This window comes from Staurois parvus, unplaced genomic scaffold (genome assembly GCF_062004578.1).
Source record: "Staurois parvus isolate SC_StPar_1 unplaced genomic scaffold, SC_StPar_1.0 ptg000604l, whole genome shotgun sequence".
In the NCBI taxonomy this organism is placed as follows: Eukaryota; Metazoa; Chordata; class Amphibia; order Anura; family Ranidae; genus Staurois; species Staurois parvus.
In genome coordinates this window covers 2,500,815-2,522,550 of record NW_028318400.1, presented here as the reverse complement: position 1 = coordinate 2,522,550, position 21,736 = coordinate 2,500,815, and the positions used below count along the sequence as shown (strand labels likewise).

The following is a 21,736-nucleotide window of genomic DNA, read 5'->3' as shown; positions in this document are numbered from 1 at the left end:
ACAAGCCACCCCATATTTCTTTACTGGTAATTTTTGTTCTTATTTGAATTCTCCTTTATGAATAGTAGAAAGAATGTATGCAGCTGTTTAAATTGGGGTGGGGGTTAGTAAGTACCTTATAAGTAAATCTCCTTAATTTTGCTTATTTTGATTTGTGTAATCTCCCAAATTTTCAGGAAAAAAATAAACCGGAAATGACATTTCTATCTAAAATCTTTATTTGGTACACAGACATTATGAATAGAGATCCACATGAAAAAAACAAACATTTTTATTAACTTATAATGTTAAGCACGCCAGAGTCTTCATATTCTGGGATTTGTAAGAATGATGTGCTGTACCCCAGAGTATCATTAAACAGTGGAAAATATAATTTAAAGATTAAAAAGATTACGCAGCCCTGAAAGAAAGGGCATAGAATATAAACCAAGATTAAGAGTGTAGCCTGCTGATAAACTGCTCCTGCAAAAGATCGTCTCGTGAACGCTTTTTCCTGAAAAACACAAATTAAAAGCAGAATGAGATCCCAAATTCAAGTGCATACAGATATTTCATATTAATATGGATTTTATTCTAAAAAATAAAACTGACCTTCCCAAGAGTTTGGTTTCAAATGTACTAATATACTAAATATAAAGTGATAGAAAAACAAATTCACATTACCATTTGAGTACTAGCCTGGATATACCCCTTCATTACCAGGCCGATTTTCAATTTTCAGTGCTGTGATAGTTTGCCTGACAATTACTCAGTCCTACATAACTGTACCAAAATTTATTTTTTATCCTTTTTTTTTTTTAGACAGAATTTTATTTAGGTAATATTTAATAAGCACAGTTTGTATTTTTTATTTTATAAAGAAAAAAGGACCAATGACTGAAAAAAATTAGGTTCTGACTACCTTATGCATTTCTCAAGGCCCTAAAATGTCAAGACATTACAAACACCCCCTAGCTTGTTTCGTTCAGGTTAGTTTAGTTAAGACATAGAGTATACAGTACAGAATAAACACTTTACTCCTGCGCTAGGAAAGGACTCAGTAGACCCAATAGGAATGTTCTGGAATTTTCTGGAATATGCACTGCTTGCTGCCCTCAACAGACCGGGGTGGTCCGAATACACTGAATACAACTGGAGAGACAGAAAAAGGGCGCACCGACCTAGTGCATTATTATTTAAAATAATTTATTAACGAAACAAAAATAGGTATCATACTCACAATGGACATAATAACACAGCCATGTCAAACTGAACAAGATGTATGATCCAAACAACATCTGAGTCCATACGATGGAACCCTGGATGACCAACTGGCTAACGCATTTCGAAGACACAACCTCTTTCTCAGAGCCAACCTGAGGAAGAGGTTGTGTCCTCGAAACGCGTTAGACAGTCTTTAATAAATTATTTTAAATGATAATGCACTAGGTCGTGTGCCCGTTTTCTGTCTCTCCATTTGTATACAGTACAGAATAGAGTCTTACTTTGAATGTTGGTTGGCAATGGTGTTTGCCCCCTTAAATGTTGGTGGTGAGTGCTCCATGCCTGTTTTATGGTCAATGTGCCCCTGTGTGCCCACTTTTCATTGATGGTCAATGCAAGGCGTGTTACTTAAAGCGGTAGTAAACTCTGCTTTTGAAGTTGTACCTACGGGAAAGCCTATAAAAAGGCTAACCTCTAGGTGCAGTGAATATCTCCTAAACTTGCGGTGTTTAGGAGATATTCACACTGGATGCAGCCAGTGACGTTAAAAGCACATCTTCTCTGAAAGGAAGGCATACCCATGCTGTCCCTTCAGAGTTGTGTGCCGTAAACAGTGACTCCTGTGTGCATGCACGGCAGTGATGGACTGGAGCCAGCAAACTCAGGAAGACTGGGAGAAGATGGAAGACCTGGCAGCGGTGACAGCACACCACTGGAGGGCCTTCTTCCAAGGTAAGTATTTCATAATTTGCTAGTATGCAATGCATAATAGCACATTTTGTCATTGCCTTTCAGGGGATTTATTTTTTTATTTTTTTTAATGCCAAGATGTACTACCGCTTTAAGTAGGATTGGCAGCAGAGGCATAAAGGGAAGGGTTAGTTTACATTTGTGATCACTGAGATTGCCCATCACAGCAATCACTAGGCACAGATCCACTCTGGTTGTCCCTGTGCATTTTGCCTGTGATTTTTCCATGTCCAATACCATATGGAAGAAAAATATATTTGAAATATATTTTAAAAATATTCTTCCCAAATATATTGACATATATTTTATTACAAAATATATGAAAAATATTTTTAAAAGTACATTTCAAATATACTGTATGTCTTTTTTAAATATTTTAAATATATTCTTCAGACTTTTTTAAACATATAAAAAAGTCATTTTAACATATATATTATACATATATTTGTAAATGCATTCCAAAAATGTAGACTTGTATTTTTAAAAACATACACTATATTTGAAATGTACTTTTAAAAATATTTTTCATATATTTTGTAATAAAAAAGCACTTCAACATGCAGTGTGTGTATATATATATATATATATATATATATATATATATATATATATATATATAAAAAATATATTGAATATGGCCAAAATTGTAGCATTTCAAATATATGGCAATATATTTGGGACCAATATTTTTAATGTATATTGTATATTTCAAATATATTTTTCTTCCATATGGGATCAGTGCAATCACAGGCATTGTACGGGTTCAGTACACAGAGCACCAATTTTAACAGTGCTCCAGAAATAAACATCCATCCACCCATCCTTTTTGCAATGGTATATCACTGCTCTTGCCTCATATACATCATGGTCAAAGCCAAAATATATTTCTATAATACTGAAAAGCCAGGAAATGCATATGTTGACAACATGGCAATTTACAAAAATAAAGTAGAACGTTAGATCAATTACAAATTAATGATATACTAAATCTAATAACATTACAACTTATTAACTATTTGCTGAAGCCTAAATTAAAATAATTTGTAACAATGAATCACTTCAAAAATATGTTTCCCAAAGGCCCGATGCACACTATAGCATGTAGCAACTGTATTACCCTCAATACACTTGAGTTGTAAAGCGCCATGACACACAGATGTTAACTCACAGATGTATGTGTTTCCACGGTTTATCGCATTCCTATGCAGCCTAATGGGCTGCTTTATTGAAGCATGCCTTAATGCACAGTAACATTTTTCCTTTAACGAACGTTCATTAATAGAATGCATTATGTCCAACTTGTTTTCTACTGCCATACATTACTCAGGAGTCTTATGGGTTGATTTACTACAAGAGTAGAGATGGTCCACTTAGCTTAGTAAATATTGTGGAATTCAGTTAACCACTTGTCCTCCAGAGGATTTACCTTCCTTCCTTATCAGGCCATTTTTTGTGATAAGGCGCTGCGTTACTTTAACTGACAATTGTGCGGTCATACAATGCTGCACCCAAATGAAATTTATGTCCTTTTTTTCACACAAATTGAGCTTTCTTTTGGTGGTATTTGGTCCCCTGTGCATTTTTTATTTTTTGTGCTATAAACAATAAAAAGACAGACAATTTTAGGCCAAAATGTATTCTGCTATGTCTTTGCTAAAAAGAAATCCCAATATGTGTAAATTAATTGGTTTACGTGAAAGTTATACATATGGTAGTATATATACTGAAAATTTTATACTAGTAAAGGCGGCAATCAGCGACTTATAGCAGCACTGTGGGACTGCAGTGGGCATTCTGACACTGGAGAGGAACTAATTGTCACTCACATCCCCAGTGTCACTAATACAGTGATCAGTGCTAATAAAAAGCACTAACACTGTACTAATGACACTTATTGCACAGTAACATATGTACTAATGACACTGGGCAGGAAGGGGTAACATCGGGGGTGATCAAAGGGTTAACTGTGTGCTGTGCGTGTTTTACTGTGTAAACACGCTGCTTAGTATTGCTCTGCATAGCAGATTAATACAAAGCAGCGTACTGGAGCTGACGGGAGAGAGATCTGTATTGTTTGCATACAGACCTCTCCCCTGTCAGAGTTCCTCGGCGATCGTTCGGTGCTAGCAGGGAATCTCCAGTCGGGACCCGATGATCGACAGCTGTAGCCGACAAAGGCGGCGCGGGTAGTGCGCATGCCTGGCCCCTACCCGGAAAAACAAAATCACATATATATACATACATGATTTTGTGCAGTCCTGCTGCCCTGTAGCAGTAGTTCTGCTATAGGGTGGTCGGGAAGCGGTTAAACTGTAGCAGGCATCAGAGTTTTCAAATAAAATGCAGGGCTACTAACATTGTATTGTACACGGTGAGGCAAGCTTGCAACTGTGAAGAAAAAGAGGGAATACCACCAGAGGTAGGTGGGGTAGCCTTATATTAAGCTCAAAGACTCACCTACAGTAAAGGTGTGGGTGTAAACCTAGCATAATGCACATAACAAGAAATAGTAGTTGTATAGTGCAAACTACCAAAGTAGGTAATAATCACCCAGGCAATGTGGCTCTCGTGTAAAACCACATATTTATTGATCCCATTACAGGGAAAAAGAGTGATATTTGCTGACAGTGAAACACACGACCACTGAACATTTAATTAAAAACAATACAAAGGAAGCAATCCGGATTGCAATGCGTTTACTATAGGAAATGTCGCATTGGACAATAGTGAGATTATACAGCGCTGGTATGTTCCATAAGGAACAGTTGCTAAGCAAACAGGTCATAACATATAGCCATCAGTATGGAATAAATAATTTGGAATCAAAGCTCATTATAAAGCAATTGTAATCTGCAGCTAAATATATATAATGACTTGTAAAGACTAAATCGTCCCGGTTAGGTGGAGAACAAACAAATTTTCCCTTTGTAGAGCATGGAAAAAACAGTGGTCTCAAATGAAGGCCGGATATGTATCCAAAGGAATTGAGATATTTACATGGAGTTATGCAGTGTTGAAGATATGTCATAATGTCCCATGTATGATAATGGAGATCATCTTCAGTGTTGGGCCAGTGAAAGCCAAATATATATCCAGAAAGAGCATAACCATAAACATGGATTTATACAGTGTTGAAGTATGTCATACTGTCCTGATGGATACTGAAAAACAAAGTAGGCATTTCTACAACTGCTAAATATACTGTTTAATATAGTATATTATTCCACTTAAAGTCTAGTGCACAGGTGTCAAACTGGTGGCCCTCCAGCTGTTGCCAAACTACAAATCCCATGAGGCATTGCAAGATTGACAGATACAAGCATGACTTTCAAAGTCAGAGGTATGATGGGACTTGTAGTTTCGCAACAGCTGGAGGGCCACCAAATTGACATCCCTGGTCTAGGGGGTTGTATAAGATCCTCTATTACTTACATAACTCACCACTGTAGCAGGCATCAGAGTTTTCACGTAAAATGCAGGGCTACTAAAACTGGATTGTACATAGTGAAGCAAGCCTGCAACTGTGGCCTGGGGCAGTTTACAGGGAAGGCTGAGACTGACTGGTTGCACAAAAGGTTATACATACCTGCTCTGTACAATGGTATTGCACAGAAAGGTCGCTTTCATCTTCTTCTGCCAGTACGTAGTGGCACCATCTGCTCCTCCCTCTTTTGGGTGCCTCTCCACTCTCTCCTCACAAGAGTTTGACTTACAACAACAGTATCCCATGACTCCATTGTACTCAGTGTCTCCTGTGAAATTAGGAAGTCAGGGGAGGGGGGCTGGAGCCAGAGACAGTTCTGGAGGGGTGACATGGAGCCAAGTAACTGTTTAGGGACAGAGGGTGGCAGGAAAGGTAGGTGGGGAGGTACAGCATGGTGCGGGCAGTAAATGTACAGAGTCTGGTTGTATCAAATCTTGAAACTTAGAATAAAAGAGAAGTATGGGAATTTTTTTTTAATCATACCTAGTTGGATGCTGCATCTGTCCCCTGCCAGCTCTAAGGGTGATTACTAGGGGCGATCACGTGACCGCAGAACACTGAGTTTTCACTGCTGCTGCCCCCCAGCGCTCACTGGAGTTCTGGGCTGTGGAGGGGGAGTGAGCTGCTGGCTCAGGCTCTCAGTGGCTCAGCCAGGTACCGCTCCAGACTCTGGGGTGGATCTTGACCATATGGCCTGCTGTTAGCTGAAATCGGGTCACAGGAGTGCAGAACGAACTGCACTCCTGTGATCCATAGGAGACGTACAGCCAAAAGGAACTTTAACTGTACTTCTCTTTTAAGCAAAGTGCCAATGTTACAAACCCCCTAGCAGTAGAGCACTGCTTAGGGAGATAACTCACAATTAAAAGTAGTCACAGATAGGGCTAAGGAGAGCTGCTGACAGCGTCTAAATAGAGTGTAAGATGCGGCCTGGCCGATCTGGTCTTATGAGGGGTGACTTCTGACAGGTTAGCAAGTCCCTAGCCTTTCCCTCCTCATCAGGAACCTTTCCCCACAGCTAGTTGTCCTTGACAAGCAGGGTCTCTCTCCCTACACTATCCACTCGCAAAATGCGTGCCAAAACCTGGAGGCAGGGGCTTTACTAGACCCTGCTAACTCAAGATGGCCTCCCAGGTTTACATGGCTAGAGCATAGCCAACTGGAACGCTCCTCCACTTGACCCATGAAACCATAGAGAAACCATAGAGAAACCATGTTTCCCTTGGACTTCCTCTCCAGGCTGTTGTACCACTCCAGTTGAGCACCACCTACAGTGAAAACAGACTGCACCTGCCTCCAGGTAGGTGGGCATTTTTTACCTTCAGAGAATGCATTTAGGTCAAAAACCTTAAGACTTTAGTACCACTTTATCTCTGCTGAAGTCAGACTAAAATAAGATTCTGAGTGTTTTTGTTGTTTTAGGAAGTATCTTTCCTCCGAAGCAGTGACAACATTACATACTGAAGTTTTGGCTCTGGTGCAGGCTTAACAGCTACTGCTGTTTACCATACCTTTTTTAATAGAAATTCTTTAGGAAGACAGAATGGTACAATAGTATATTTCACAGTTACCATAGATTTTGTTGGCATTCTTAAAATGTATATACAGTAAATAGAAAATCAAGAATTTTGATAACGCCTATAGATTTATCTATTTACTTCCTTCCATTTTTCTGAGTAATTTAGTTAAGAAACCAGGTAGAGTCATTCTGAACAGGATGGTGTAACATTTGTAACTGAGAGAGAAGTTTCATAAATGGAAGAAACCCTAAAGCTGAACTCCACACGAATGTATCTCTGAATTCAATAATACATCATTAAATGTATTTTTTATGCAAAGTAAGTAGCTGCATTTGACTCTGACAGTCTCTTCTATAAAGCAACTCGGACTAAGGGAAAGAGAAGCAGCGCAGGGAACCAGTGAGTTGTCCTGCATTGTTGGAGCATATATTGACATATATTTGAAATGCTACAATTTTGGCCATATTCAATATATTTCAAAATATATTTCAATAAATATATACATACTGTATGTTGAAATGCGTTTTTATTATGATCTCTGAAAACCTATCTCTGCAGGGAAGCCTATCCTGCCTATCCAGCTAATAATGGAATCTTCTACTCTTCCTACCAGTCCATCCCCCACAGTTACTACCTTTTGTACCACTAGCCCCTCCCTCCTAGATGGTAAGCTCCAAGGAGCAAGGCCCTCCTATCCATCTTGTATTGAACTGTATTGTTGCTGTAATGTCTCCCTATATATTGTAAAGTGCTGTACAAACTGTTGGCACTATATAAATCCTGTATAATAATAATAATTACAAAATATGAAAAATATTCTTAAAAATGCATTTCAAATATACTGTATGTCTTTAAAAATACAAATCTACATTTTTGGAATGCATTTACAAATATATGTAAAAATATATCTTAAAATAACTTTATGTTAACAAAATCTAAAGAATATATTTAAAAAAATATATATTTTTAAAAATATTTTTTTTCACAGATGTATACAATCAAGCACCTAGGCATGCAGACTGCTTCTACAAACATTTGTGAAAGAATGGGTCGCTCTCAGGAACTCAGTGAATTCAAGCGTGGTACCGTGATAGGTTGCCACCTGTGCAATAAGTCCATCCATGAAATTTCCTTGCTACTAAATATTCCACGGTCAACTGACTGTTAGTGGTATAACAAAGTGGAAGCAACTGGACACAACAGCAATTCAGCCACAAAGTGGTAGGCCATGTAAAATGACAGAGCGGGGTCAGAGCATACTGAAGTGCACACTGTGGAAAAGTGCCAACTGTCTGCAGAATCAAAAGCTAAAGACCCCCAAGCTTTGTGTGGCCTTCAGATTAGCACAACAATAGTGCGTTGAAAGCTTCATGGAATGGGTTTCCATGGGTGAGCAGTTGCATCCATGCCTTACATCACCAAGTGCAATGCGAAGAGTCTATGCAGTAAAATCACACCGCCACTGGACTCTAGAGCAGTGGAGACATGTACTCTGGAGTGATGAATCACACTTCTCTGTTTGGCAATCCGATGGACGTGTCTGGGTTTGGTGGTTGCCAGGAGAATGGTACTTGCCTGACTGCATTGTGCAAGTGTAAAGTTTGGTGGAGGGGGGATTATGGTGTGGGTTGTTTTTCAGGGGTTGGGCTTGGTCCCTTAGTTCCAGTGAAGGGAACTCTTAAGTTGTCAGCATACCAATACATTTTGGATGATTTCATGCTCCCAACTTTGTGGGAACAGTTTGGGGATGGCCCCTTCCTGTTCCAACATGACTGAGCACCAGCGCACAAACCAAGGTCCATAAAGACATAGATGAGTGAATTTGAGGTGGAGGAATTTGACTGGCCTGCACAGGGTCCTGATCTCAACCCAGTAGAACACCTTTGGGATGAATTAGAGCGGAGACTGCAAGCCAGACCTTCTCCTCCGACATCAATGCCTGTCCTCACAAAGGCGCTTCTGGAAGAATGGTCAAACCTTTCCATAGACACCCTCCTAAACCTTGTGGACGGCCTTCCCAGAAGAGTTGAAGCTGTTTTAGCTGCAAAAGGGTGGGCCAACTCAATATTAATTCATACAGACTAAGACTGGGATGCCATTAAAGTTCATGTGCATCTAAAGGCAGGCGCCCCAATACTTTTGGCAACATAGTGTATCTTAGTTATAAAAAGCCAACAAGAGCATGTACATACAGTGTATATATATATATATATATATATATATATATGAAACATAAAAATATTGATATGGAAGAAACATATTTGAAGTTACCATAAAAATAATTACAAATGTAAATAAAAAAATTGGATCACCGTAAAGATAGGGTATTGGACCCGTATATCAGAAATACATCTAGTATTACAGTAGTTGTTATAACTTATCTCATGACATCTAAATAAAAATGTATCAATTAAGTGCCTGTATATTAGCCTTAACAGTTCTTGGGAACCCTTCCTTCCTGCTCCTTTCTATGTCTTCTGTCACTATACAAACACTCTGCACTGATTCAGGACCAATTAGACACAGCCTACTGACCACCCCTTGCAAAGGCGACAAACTGTCCTTCCTTATGGAAGTCTGGCCCTGCTCAAGATGGTCAGCATTTTGGAGGAGTAAAAAAGACTTTAAAAATTGCAGATTTTACACTCCCAGATGATCCCTCTTTCTGCCTATGTTATAACTCCTGTATCTCACTGAATACTTACAGTAGATTGATTTTTTGCCATTTTAATGCTGCCAAAACCTGCTCAAACCTTTCCCTAAAGGGGAAAAACTCACAACCCCATCCCTGTCCATGTGGGTTACAAAGTTGGAGTAAATAAACACAATGGAAAACTTAGTGCTCTCTTTACAAAACAAACATGATCTTTATTTGAAAACTTGGATCTATTAGAATGCATTGTGTTTCCAAGATGAAGGTAAATCCCTTGTTGACAGGCATGGGCTGAACATTTTTATTCTCACTGTCCTGTGGTCTCAGAGGTTTCTCCTTGTTCTTTACTTTTTAACTTTTCTATACTTTTATACTTTATACTATTTCTTTAGTTGTTTGCTTGTTTTGCATTGTTCTTCTTTTAACCACCCCCCTCCCCCAACCCACGCGCACACACACACACTTTATTCCCTGCTGTGTTCATAAATTAGAAGTTTCTTTCACTTATAATTGAAAAATCTTCTGATTCCTGAAATGCAATGCTGTTGGTTGATGTTTACTAGTGGAGGTCACAATGGAGTTATGAAACAATTCGCAGTCATTATCTTGTGGTGTTTTTGTTGCTATTTGTGATGTTTTGAATTCTTTTTTTGTTCACAAACTATTTATTGAAAAATAGATATAAATTCAGTACAAAGTATTCTGACAATGTACAAGAAAGAATATACATCAGAAACACGAATGCAAAACTTAAAAAAAAAAAAAATAGAAAACAATTTAGAAGCACAATGAGAGTATTTAAAACTGCAAGATTGTCATAACCATGCATCAGATATATGAGTTAACAGAGAATCGCCAAAAGGCACTTATCTAATAGACTGTAATATGATGAACATATAAAGAGAGGAGAAAAATCAGATTAGGGTAGAAGCATCTGACGGTGGGTAGTCCACCTGTCCCATTTAAGAGAAAACAGGTGCAACTGATTGTAAAGGAAATTTGTAAACCCTGTATAAAATTGAATTCTATTTTGTATGTTTTGCCTATGTATTTTACACTGCACTCATTGTGCACACGGCACTATTAGTGTTTTGATTATGTTTTCATTCCTTCAATTGGCAGATTTTTTGTGTTCAAAGGAACAAAATAGTGTATACCTTCTGCGCTAAGGAAGTGTACAGCAACTCAAAAAAATAAATATTAATTGAATAAATAAAATAAATGGCGGCCGCTAACACCCACACTTATTACCCAAAGTGAAAATAAGTAAATGACAAAATAATGGTGTAGCGCTCAAAAACAATGAATAAATATTATGTATATATAAATATAACATACAAAATAATAAAAACTATAATATTAATGTCTCTAGAGTGATCACTTAATAATAGCTTGATCCCTCTCGGAATCAAATAGGTGATAAACCAAAGTGCAAGAGATCTCTGATTAATCTCTCAATAGTGCCTTGATCCCTACAGGGATCCAAACGTGAAAAAAACAAAGTAAAATAGTGATAATAAATAGACCTGTGATATACTACAATAAATGTGTACACAGCTACCCCGATCCTAAATTTAGGATCAATGCCTAATCATAAAAAACAGTGAAACCAAACAAGTGATCAGGATGTTACTGATCAAACACAAACAGTGATTAAGTGATCCCAGTACTGGGGGATAAATCATACAAAATGAAGTGAACAGTGCTTCAAAAAGAATATAGAGCAGGGGTCTCTAAACGTTATAAGCAAAGGGCCAGTTTTCTGTCTTTCAGGCTTTTGGGGGCCAGACTGTGGCCAATGGGAGTAGAAAATGCCTCAACAGCAATGCCTCATCATTAATTTTAATGGAAGGAATATTGCCTTATTGTTGATATCAATGAGAAGAACTACACTGTTGATGTAAGTAGGGGGAATGGTTCTCCATCATTGGTGTCAGTTGGTGGATTAGTGCCAATGGCCAGATAAAGGCAAGAAAGAGACCACATCTGGCTCCTGATCTGCAGTTTGGAGACCACTGGTATAGAGGATCCTTTCCATTAACATGATAGCAACTCTTCTGACTCCACTACGAGACCATAAACTTTATCTCCAGCGATGTATACAGCTATACGACATGGTGTTGAACTATCTCTTGCATTAGATCAGACAGTTTAACTCAATGAATAAACTCACATGTTGAGGAAGTCAGATGAGGAAACCATTCGAATGTTCCGTTTAATGGAGGATAATCATATGTAGAAAAACGTTAATGTTGTAAGCCTCATGGAAAGATGCATACAGGTAGACAGGATACAGTGGAATGACTACAGAGAGAGGCAGGGGGGAGGGGTATACACAAGTACAGTGAGAGAAAGAGCTCAGCTTAGACAGAAGGACACAGCTTAAAGACACAGAGCAATAATAAACAAGTGATGGTCACAGAGAAATAATAATAAATCAAATAGTGTAACACAACACTGCCCATCTGAAATCTTTAGATTTCATAACTTCAATATATATATATTCGATAAGTCCAAGTCTGATGAATGTCTTGGAATCTGTAACAAGAAACATGCAACAAGCAAACAGAAACATAAGTTCAACTGGATGGCAGAACAGGTAGTAATCCAACATGGGACATCTTCAGAGAATACAAGTTCCAAGTAAATAAAACCCTGTTTAGCAGCAATGTACTCCCTGCCATGCCAATAGCATGGCAGAGTGGTTTCATAAGTCAGTCACCTGGCAAAAGGAGTACTAACTCTGCAATTGGTCAAACAAAAAGTTAGTGTTGATCCTCCCATGGTTACCTTGACCTCTACCTTGTAATCATCACTGGGCATAACTTTAGTAATAAGACCCATAGGCCATTCATTCTGACAAACTTACTTGTCCTTTAGGAGAATGAGATCTCCATCCTTGATATTAGGCTTAGATGTTTGCCACTTTTGACAACCTTGAAGATGATGAAGATACTCCTTCCTCCAGTGATGCCAAAACAGATTGGCTAGATGTTGCACCTGTTTCCATTGATGCCTGTAGATATTCTTGGAGTAAATTTCACTTGAAGTTATTGCAGCAGTTCCAATTTTTTGAGTAAAAAGCAAAGCTGGAATAAGGATCACTGGAGCATCAGGATCTGGAGATACCGGCACTAAAGGTCTTGCATTCACTATAGCAGACACTTCAGCAAGAAAGGTAGACAGTCTATTGGGTTAGTAGTAATTTAAGATTCTGCAACATGGAATCAAGAATTCTTTGTGCTACCTCTAATCATTGGTTCCCAGGATCCTCCCATGTGTGAAGTACGTCAAGGGTTAAGCAACCAAGTACATCCATTGTTGGCCAGGAAATTGTCTAATTGCAACTCTTTACATGCTCCAACAAAGTTGGTACCACAGTCGGATCTCAGTTGCTCAACTGGTCCTCTAACAGAGAAGAATATTGGGTGAGAAGCACACCCAGAAAGGAGCCTGACCATGGCTTGGTGCGGGAGCTCGATGTGAGGGCTCCTGACTCCCAAGCACCTCCAATGTACTGCCGAGAAGGGGAGAGATGTGTGGGAAGCCCTGGAGAGACTAGCCGGGGAGAGGGGGTTTTCCTGGTGGGGTGCGTGGACCGAGGACCTCTGGGAATGGCGACCATCGCGGCAGGTCTTCCTGTGCTCTTGGCCCGGCTCTGTGTGTTCCCCAGAGCTCAGTGGACGCCGGGCGATCAGGTGATCTGCAGCAAGGGAGCTCTGGGAGGCAGAGGAACCAGCTGGTGTTTCTTGGAGCAGGGGAGACGCCGGCTCTCTTCCTCCTGCACACAGGACCGTGGCAGATGGAGACACGCTGAAACGACCTGGGTGACCCCCCCTCTGCAATCCACTCATTGTGTGAAGGGAATGTCAAGTGCACTGTTCCCCAGAAGAGAGTACCTGGAGCCGCCTCGCCCCTCACTTGGAGTAAAAAAAGAGATGTCCTAAAGTGCAGGAAAGTCTATTAGAGAAGTTCAATCTCTATAAAAACCAGAGATCTCACATGGGGGAGAAGTATTCCTGTTTCGAGTGCAGGAAATTTTTTTCATGTAAGTCCTATTTTTATATATACCAGTGATAATACAAGAGGGAGTAGCCATACCTTTGTTCGAGTGCGGGAAATGTTTTTCACAGAAGTCCAGCCTGCATATATATCAGAGACCTCACATGAGGAAGATGCTATATTCCTGTTTTAAGTGCAGGAAATGTTTTCTCAGATAAGTCTAGACTTTACATATATCAGAGATCTTACACAGGTGAAAAGCCATTTATCTGCCCTGAGTGCGGGAAATACTTTTCAGTGAAGCCCAGTCTTCACACACATCAGAAATCTTACACGGAGGAGAAATTGTATACCTGTTCGGAGTGCAGAAAATGTTTTTCAGAGAAGCCCTTTTCTTCATAAAAAGCCGTATTGGGGACAAGAGGGTGAGTGAGAGCGGCAAAAGTACTGAGATTAATATATTGCATGGGAACTGAACTGTATGTATTGAACTATATGTTGAAACTGAGGAGGGGTTCACCCAGGGGGTCTTAGAGGAAAATCAGAAGGACGACAATGTAAAACAGATAAAGAGTTAGAAGAAGAGGACCCAGGTAGATGAGTCTGGGAGTGGGGGGAGAGAAAAAGGAAGAAAAGAACTGAGAGGGGGATACCCATGGAAAACAACACATTTTGATATCAAATCAAAAATAGAGCCCCCCCAAAACCAGAACTGCAGAAAATTGAAAAAGTCCCTGACAGCATGAAAAACAAAGTATCAAAAGGGAGGAGGGCCTAAGGCTTCCCAAACAGGGTTAATTAAAAAATATATATCCTCACAGGAGAAACAGACTCCAGAGAGACAACAGGGAATAAGTGTAAGAGGTGAGAGTGAAACCGGCGGGGAATGTTCCAGACTAAATCACATAAATATCCTCCTGCGCTCTTATGGTAAGCAGTAAATTAAGCTAGGAAGCAGCCAGCATCTGTCCCATACCAAACAAAGGCAATATGAATAAAATATAAAAGTTGATGCAGCGCTAAAAAAAAAACTATACCTAAATAAAATACATAACCAGAATGTATATATATGTATTTAAATGATCCAAAACCACCTGGGGATAAGCAGAAAACAGTGGCCCTTAATAGGCTGATAATAGTGGTTAAGTGCAGGGTAAAGTGTCCAAAGTTCATATATCTACAGGGGTGCAGGTGAATCACAGCACACTTCAAAAACGTGATCCCAGGCAGTCTTGCTGCAATGGCCTCTCACCTCCACTCTATGACCCTACAGGGCCACAAAGCGTACTGTAGATCACCTCGGAATCCTCCAATTCAGGGACTCTTTTGATAGGTTGGTATCACATGAACAAGGACACAATTCCTCCAGACCAGTAGGTAAACGGAAAACCCTCTCCTCCGATGTTACAACCGCTCATAGGCTCATAAATGAGGAGATAAACACAGTCCTCATAGTGTATTACCGCTTTATTTGTAAATAGGCAGCAAATATCCAAACAAGGAAAAAGGTAATCCACTTACATGGCAAACAGCTTGTATGGAGATGGCAATACAATGCTGGGTGTACAGCAGGATCAAAAAGGTGCACCAAGATGGCGTCACGCCGGAAGTGCGTCACCACGCTATTGCCGGCGACGCGTTGCGTCACGTAACTCGTGACTTCATCAGGACAGCGTGATTGGCCGGCAGCACTTCCTTATAAAGGCCAGGAACTGCACCCATCAAGACCACAGTGGGCGGTGCGATCGCGGCCATATTCTAATGGTCCAGTGTGCAGAGAACCTGTACAGCCATATTAATGTAGTCCAATGAGGACAGACCTTCTCCCATTAGGTCTAGCAATCCCAGTGAGGTAATAAACTAAAATAAACAAGCACCACAAGTCAATAACTCTTTATAATAACCGCATTAATCATAGAGAGACTCATATAAAAAAATATATATAGATGTGGAAAACCACATGCTTTAATGATGGATAAAAAAGATAAAACGAGCATATCCATATAGTAATATATAGCTTGCCCTATAAAATATCATACAAAAATTGTATGAACTAAAATATGTAAATGATAAAATATAAAATATAAAAAAATATATATTAATTAATTACTAAATTAATTAATCAATAGAAGAAAAACGCTCCTTTGTAATCCTGCATGAACTCTTTGCATCAAGTACTATAGCACACAATATATCAACATAGGAAATATTATTGGTCACTGATAAAACAGTTCAAGTCGAACTCAATATTGAGTCCCATCGGAGCAAATGTATCCATGAGAAAAATATATTTAGATTCTATCTGACTTAAAGATCTCACTTTGTGGGACCCTCTCCAATGTTTCTTGTATTTTTCAACTCCCCAGAATTTAAGACCAGAAGGGTCTTGATTATGGTGTAGCCGAAAATGATTGGATAAACAATGTTTCGGGAAACCCTTTTTTATATTCTGGACATGTTCTCTCAACCGAACCCATAAGGGTCTTTTTGTCCTTCCCACATATTGCAAGCCACATCCGCATTGGAGAACATATATGACCCCCTCCGTTCTACAAGATATAAAGTCCTTAACTTGGAAAGACCTACCATTACTAGTAGCTGCAAAGGAACTCAATCTAGTGTTCGAGCCCCTAGTGGCTCTGCAGGCATAACAGATCTTACACGGGAAAAACCCTTTTTGATCAAGAAACGTAGCCTTAGAACTTTTAGTAGGGGGGTCCAATACACTACGAACCAATTTGGACCTAAGGGAAGGAGCCTTCCTATATATAAATTTGGGTGTAGCCGGTAACAATTTTGAAAGAATGGGGTCAGTTATTAGAATCGGCCAATAACGTCTAAATACACTTTCTATCTGTTTGTAATTGCTGGTAAAGTCCAGAATAATTGCCGTATGGTCCCCCAAGTCTTCTGTCTTGGGTTTATCTACAAGGAAATCACTCCTCATCATTGTTCCCACTTCTGCGATCTTATTTTTAATCATTTCTCTAGAATAACCTTTGCTACAAAATCTCTCTTCCATAATGTTGGCTTGCTCATAATATTCCTTGATATCTGTGCAATTCCTTCTAAGTCTGACCAGCTGTCCTTTCGGGATATTCATCAGCCAAGGAGGAAAATGGCAACTATCTAGTGGAATGTAACCATTCCGATCTACTTTTTTGAAGAAAGTTTTAGTATGAAGATTATTATCCCTCACCGAGATGCACAAATCCAAGTAATTAATGGAAGTGCCACTTATTTCCCACGAGAGCTTGATGCATTTATCATTACTATTTAACTGATTTAGAAAAGACAATAAATCAGATTCCAGTCCATCCCAGATAATGATAACATCGTCAATAAACCTTTTGTAAAGGAGTAGTTGTTTAGGGGGATTCTGATACAGACTATCCCTGGGAATAGCTAACAGTGGTCAACATATGGAAGAAGTGGATATGGATAAAGTAGAAGAACAAGAGGAGAGCTCCCAGATGCCTACTAAAGCAGAAATGTTTAAAGGACTTGAAAGATCCCTAAAACAGGAATTGGCAAAATTACACAAAGACCTGGGGCAAATATTATCAAGGGTGGGGGAGACAGAAGAAAAACTAGATAAACATGCCCAAATCATACAGAAATTAGAAAAACGGGCGATGGAAATAAGAAAAGAACAAAGAAATCTGTTATATAAATTGGAAGACCAGGACAATAGGGATAGGAGATGCAATCTAAGGATACGAGGCTTTCCAGAGATCTCCCAAGGAGAAGATTTGACGCGAATAGTAATGAGAATGCTGAATACTATAATGGATAGAACTATAACAGAGCCTCTCAAAATGGAAGGAGTATATAGAATGGGAAAATACATACAAGAAGATAGAAAGGAAAAGCCAAGAGATGTAATAGTGTAATTCCATAATTTTCGGGATAAAGAAGAGCTTTGGAAGAAGATAAAAGGAAGACCAATAATAAAATATGGAGAAATAAATATACAGATCTTTGCTGATTTAGCAGCAGAAACATTAATAAGAAGGAGAACTTTGAAACCGTTATTGGTACAGATGAGAAAATAGAATGTTCGATATAGCTGGGGGTTTCCAGCTTGTTTGATCGGATGGAGAAATGGACGTTCAGCAAGACTGAGATTCCCCCGAAGATCTGAGAGACTTTTGTGAGAGACTTGATATACAGAAAATAAATAACCCTGGTCGGGAGGAAGAAGGAGAGATGTGGGTTATGGAAAATGAGAGGAGGCAGGTAGCGCTAAGGAGAAATAGAGAGTAAGAATAGTAAAGATAAATAAGAAGGGAGAGTGGGGGTTCTCTCCTTTTTTTTTCTCTCTCTCCCTCCATTGCTGCCTCTCTCATGATCTTTAAAGTTTACTAGAGTATGGCACGACACGGAGGATGAGACACGCTTATTGGGGAAAAGTTCATGGTCAGAGCTTCACCTTAAAAGCTGAATCAAACGTGGGGTTGGGACCACAAATGATTCATAGGCAAAATGTAAGCCTAAAGGGAGATGGGGGGGGGGTGCAGGAGGGTATGGGGTGGGGATAGGTAATTTAAGACTCTGCAAAATAGTGGGAGAAACATCAGTCTGGAGAAATCCTAGAGATCAAAGGGGAAGATGTGGAGGAAAGAGGAAGAGTGAAGAGATGGGGAAGATAGGAGTGGAGAGGAGAAGAATGTAAGAGATTTACTTAGTGACTTATAATATTAAAGGGTTAAATAGCCCTGGGAAGAGATTTGGGATTTTTAAAGAAATTGAACATAGATTTTCTTCAGTGTTTTTTTTTACAGGAGACACATTTGGTGCAAGAATCAAATGTGAAATTAAATTCCAGATATTATCCAATGTGGTTTTTTGCTGATTCCCCAATTAAACATTGCAAGGGAGTGGCAATAGGTTTTGCGAAAAATATAAGGTTTAAGCTGGAAGACAGATTGGTAGATCCGGAAGGGAGATTTCTGTTTCTGAAGGGAAAATTACAGGAAATAGACTGTACATTAGCAAATATTTATTGCCTGACAGTACTCAATTGTTTTTGCCCGAATAAGAAACCGGAGGTATTCCTAAAAAATACTCTGAGGAAGTTAATGGATTTCAAAAAGGCAATTTAATTGTGGCAGGTGATTTCAATCTCTGCATGGATCCTCAGATGGATATGACGTCCCCTGTGCAGAGAGATGGTAGTAGGTCTCTGAAATCCTTGAAAAAAATGATATACCAATGTCAACTTGTAGATATATGGAGAATTAAGCACATGAAGGACAGATACTATACGTTTTATTCTCATGCACATGAGATGTATTCAAGACTGGATTATATATTGCAGGACCATCGACTCATCGAGTCTCTGGTCAAAGTAAAAGTAGAAGTGATGTGAATATCGGACCATGCCCCTGTCACAATGCAATTATTATGGGGAAATGAGAAGATCAGGGAGAAATTAGGGAGGTTAAATGAGACACTTCTCCAGGATTCAGAGGTGGATCAAAGAATTAAAAAAGAAATAGGAGCAATTTTTTGAGGAAAATGATTCTGGGGAAGTGTCCGTAGCAACAGTGTGGGAGGCTCATAAGGCCTATATTAGAGGAATCCTGATAGCGATTGGAGCAAAAAAGAAGAGGGAAAGAAGGGAAAAAATAAACACGCTTCTTAGTGAACTCTGTGAGTTAGAGCAGATACATAAACAAAGTAACAAAAGAGATTATGCCAAGGGTAATAAAAGAGAAAAATTAAATACATTTATGGAAGAAGATAAGAGAAGAGTGTTCAATAAAATGATAAGTGAGAGATAGAGATGGGGAGATAGGCCAGGAAAGTATTTAATAAGGGCTCAGAGAAAAAAAAAAATCTAGGAACTATATAGAGAAAATAAGAGACCACAAAGGATAATGTATCCAACTAAAGATATAGCTAAAGTGTTTAAAGAATATTATAATAAGCTATATAATATTATCTCCCACAGCTCCATAAGTAAAGATGAAGTAGGAAAAATAGAAAAAAGACAAACATACTTAAAAAAGGCAGGATTACCAAAATTAAGTAAGGAGCAATTAAAATCCCTAGAATCAGCAATAACGCAAGAGGAAATACACTTAGCATTAAAGACCACTATAGCTGGGAAAAGTCCATGACCTGATGGATACACAGTGAGATATTATAAAAAATATAAAGAATTATTAGTACTGAGACTGAGGATATATATGAATGCATTGGGAGGAGAGATGAAAATGAGGAGGGACTCCCTACAAGCCCATGAAGTTCTCATACATAGGGAAGGTAAAGATGATACTCACTGTTCAAGTTACAGACCGATTTCCTTATTAAACACAGATACCAAACTATATGCAAAAGTTCTGGCAAACAGGTTAAAAGACCTAATGTCGGAATGGATACACATAGACTAAGTAGGCTTTGTCCCAGGGAGAGAGGGTAGAGAACGGACTGAGATCTCTGTTTCTTGTAAAAAAAAGTAGGAAAGAGAAAATCCCTGTGGTGGTACTCTCTATCAATGCTGAAAAGGCATTTGATAGAGTAGATTGGGGATATATTTTGGATACATTGGAAGTATTGGGGATGGGACATAGAATGAGAGAGTGGATAAGGAAATTATATAGTCAACCTTCTGCAGCAATCATGGTTAATGAGGAATTGTCTAAGTAATTTGGGATGCAGAACGGAACTAGACAGGGATGCATTTTGTCTCCATTGCTATACGTTTTATCATTGGAATCTCTTTTGACTACAATAAGGAATAATATAGATATAAAAGGAATTTGGATAGGAAGCACGGAGCATAAGGTGGCAGCTTATGCAGATGACATGCTGTTCTATGTGGGTAACCCAAGGAAAACATTGCCAAATTTAATGAAATCACTGAAAGAATATGGGGAGATGTCAAATTTAAAAATTAACCCAACAAAAACAGAAATTTTAAACATAAATATTCCAAATAGAAAAATAGGTAACAGGGGGGATTTCCCTTTGTTTGGAGAGAAAAAGAATTGAAATATCTAGGAATAAAATTAACTGTATCCTTCAAGAACTTGTATAAATTGAAAAATATCCCATTGTTAAATGAGATCAGGGATGAACTAAGGAAATTAGGAGGGGGAACCCTGTCATGGATAGGTCGTATAAATTTGATAAAAATGGTGATTGTTCCGCAAATGATTATATAAAGTTCAATTGATACCAATTAAACTGCCAGAGGTATACTTTAGATCAATTAAAAAATGTTAATAAGATTTATTTGGAGGAATAAAAAAACAAGAATAAGCCAGGAAATTCTATGTAGAAATAAAGAGAAAGGAGGATTGGGAGTCCCAGATTTAAAAAGATATTATAACTCGTAATAATGGCGAGAATTTTTGACTGGACATATAATGCAGAGGGGAAAAGCTGGGTTAAAATAGAAAATATACTAAGTAATACTAAATTAAGTGGAATTGTATGGTTACATCCACAATACAGATGATTAGCAAGACAGTACAAGCTTGTTCACATTTAATGTTTTAAGAGTTTGGGATGTTTTACACAAACAGATGGGATGGGAATTTAATTCATTGTTAATGCCCTTAAAGTCCACAGAGTTTTTCCCCCCGGGTAAAGAAGGTATCACAGGGAAGTGGATTAAGAAGGAAGATGTACAATTAAGGGATATAATGGTGGGGGAGGAAATATTATCACTTAAGGAATTGGAAAAAAAAGAAGTTTTTACGAGAATGGATGAGTGGCGTTATTTTTAGAGATGAGCGAAGTATTCAAAAATTCGATTCGACTGATTCGGCGAATTCGTAGAAAAATTTCGATTCGAGTCGAATATATTCGCTGTGAATTTAACTTAAAAAAGGGCGTTTCTAGGCTTCAGAGAGACTTAATATTAGTGCTGAACACTGTACCTTTAATTTAAATGCCCTTGGAGTCTGCTGGGGAAGAGAAATAATACTGTCAGGCAGTATGACATGCAGATGAGTGCCGTCGATCTTAGAATCACCGCACACTTCACTCATTTGGCCAGTCACGGGGCCAAAACCAGAGTGTGGAGCCACAGTGTGGCGGTGGAGGCAGCAGCAATGGGAGGCCATACAGCACCCTATGACAAAAATGGAAACCACCAGCAGTGTGAGGAGA

At 38.9% G+C, this 21,736-nt stretch overlaps 1 protein-coding gene across 2 annotated transcripts in view; it reads right to left on the bottom strand.

Annotated features, from left to right (window-relative positions):
* Positions 1 to 200: 200 nt before the first annotated feature.
* HTR7 (5-hydroxytryptamine receptor 7) overlaps positions 201 to 21,736 on the bottom strand; it is a 200,129-nt gene continuing 178,593 nt past the window's right edge. For both annotated transcript variants that reach the window (XM_089692766.1, XM_089692764.1), the window contains one exon: positions 201 to 493. In XM_089692766.1, coding sequence (XP_089548892.1) covers positions 433 to 493 — 61 coding nt within the window. In that variant the 3' untranslated portion in view covers positions 201 to 432. The remainder of the gene's footprint in view (positions 494 to 21,736) is intronic.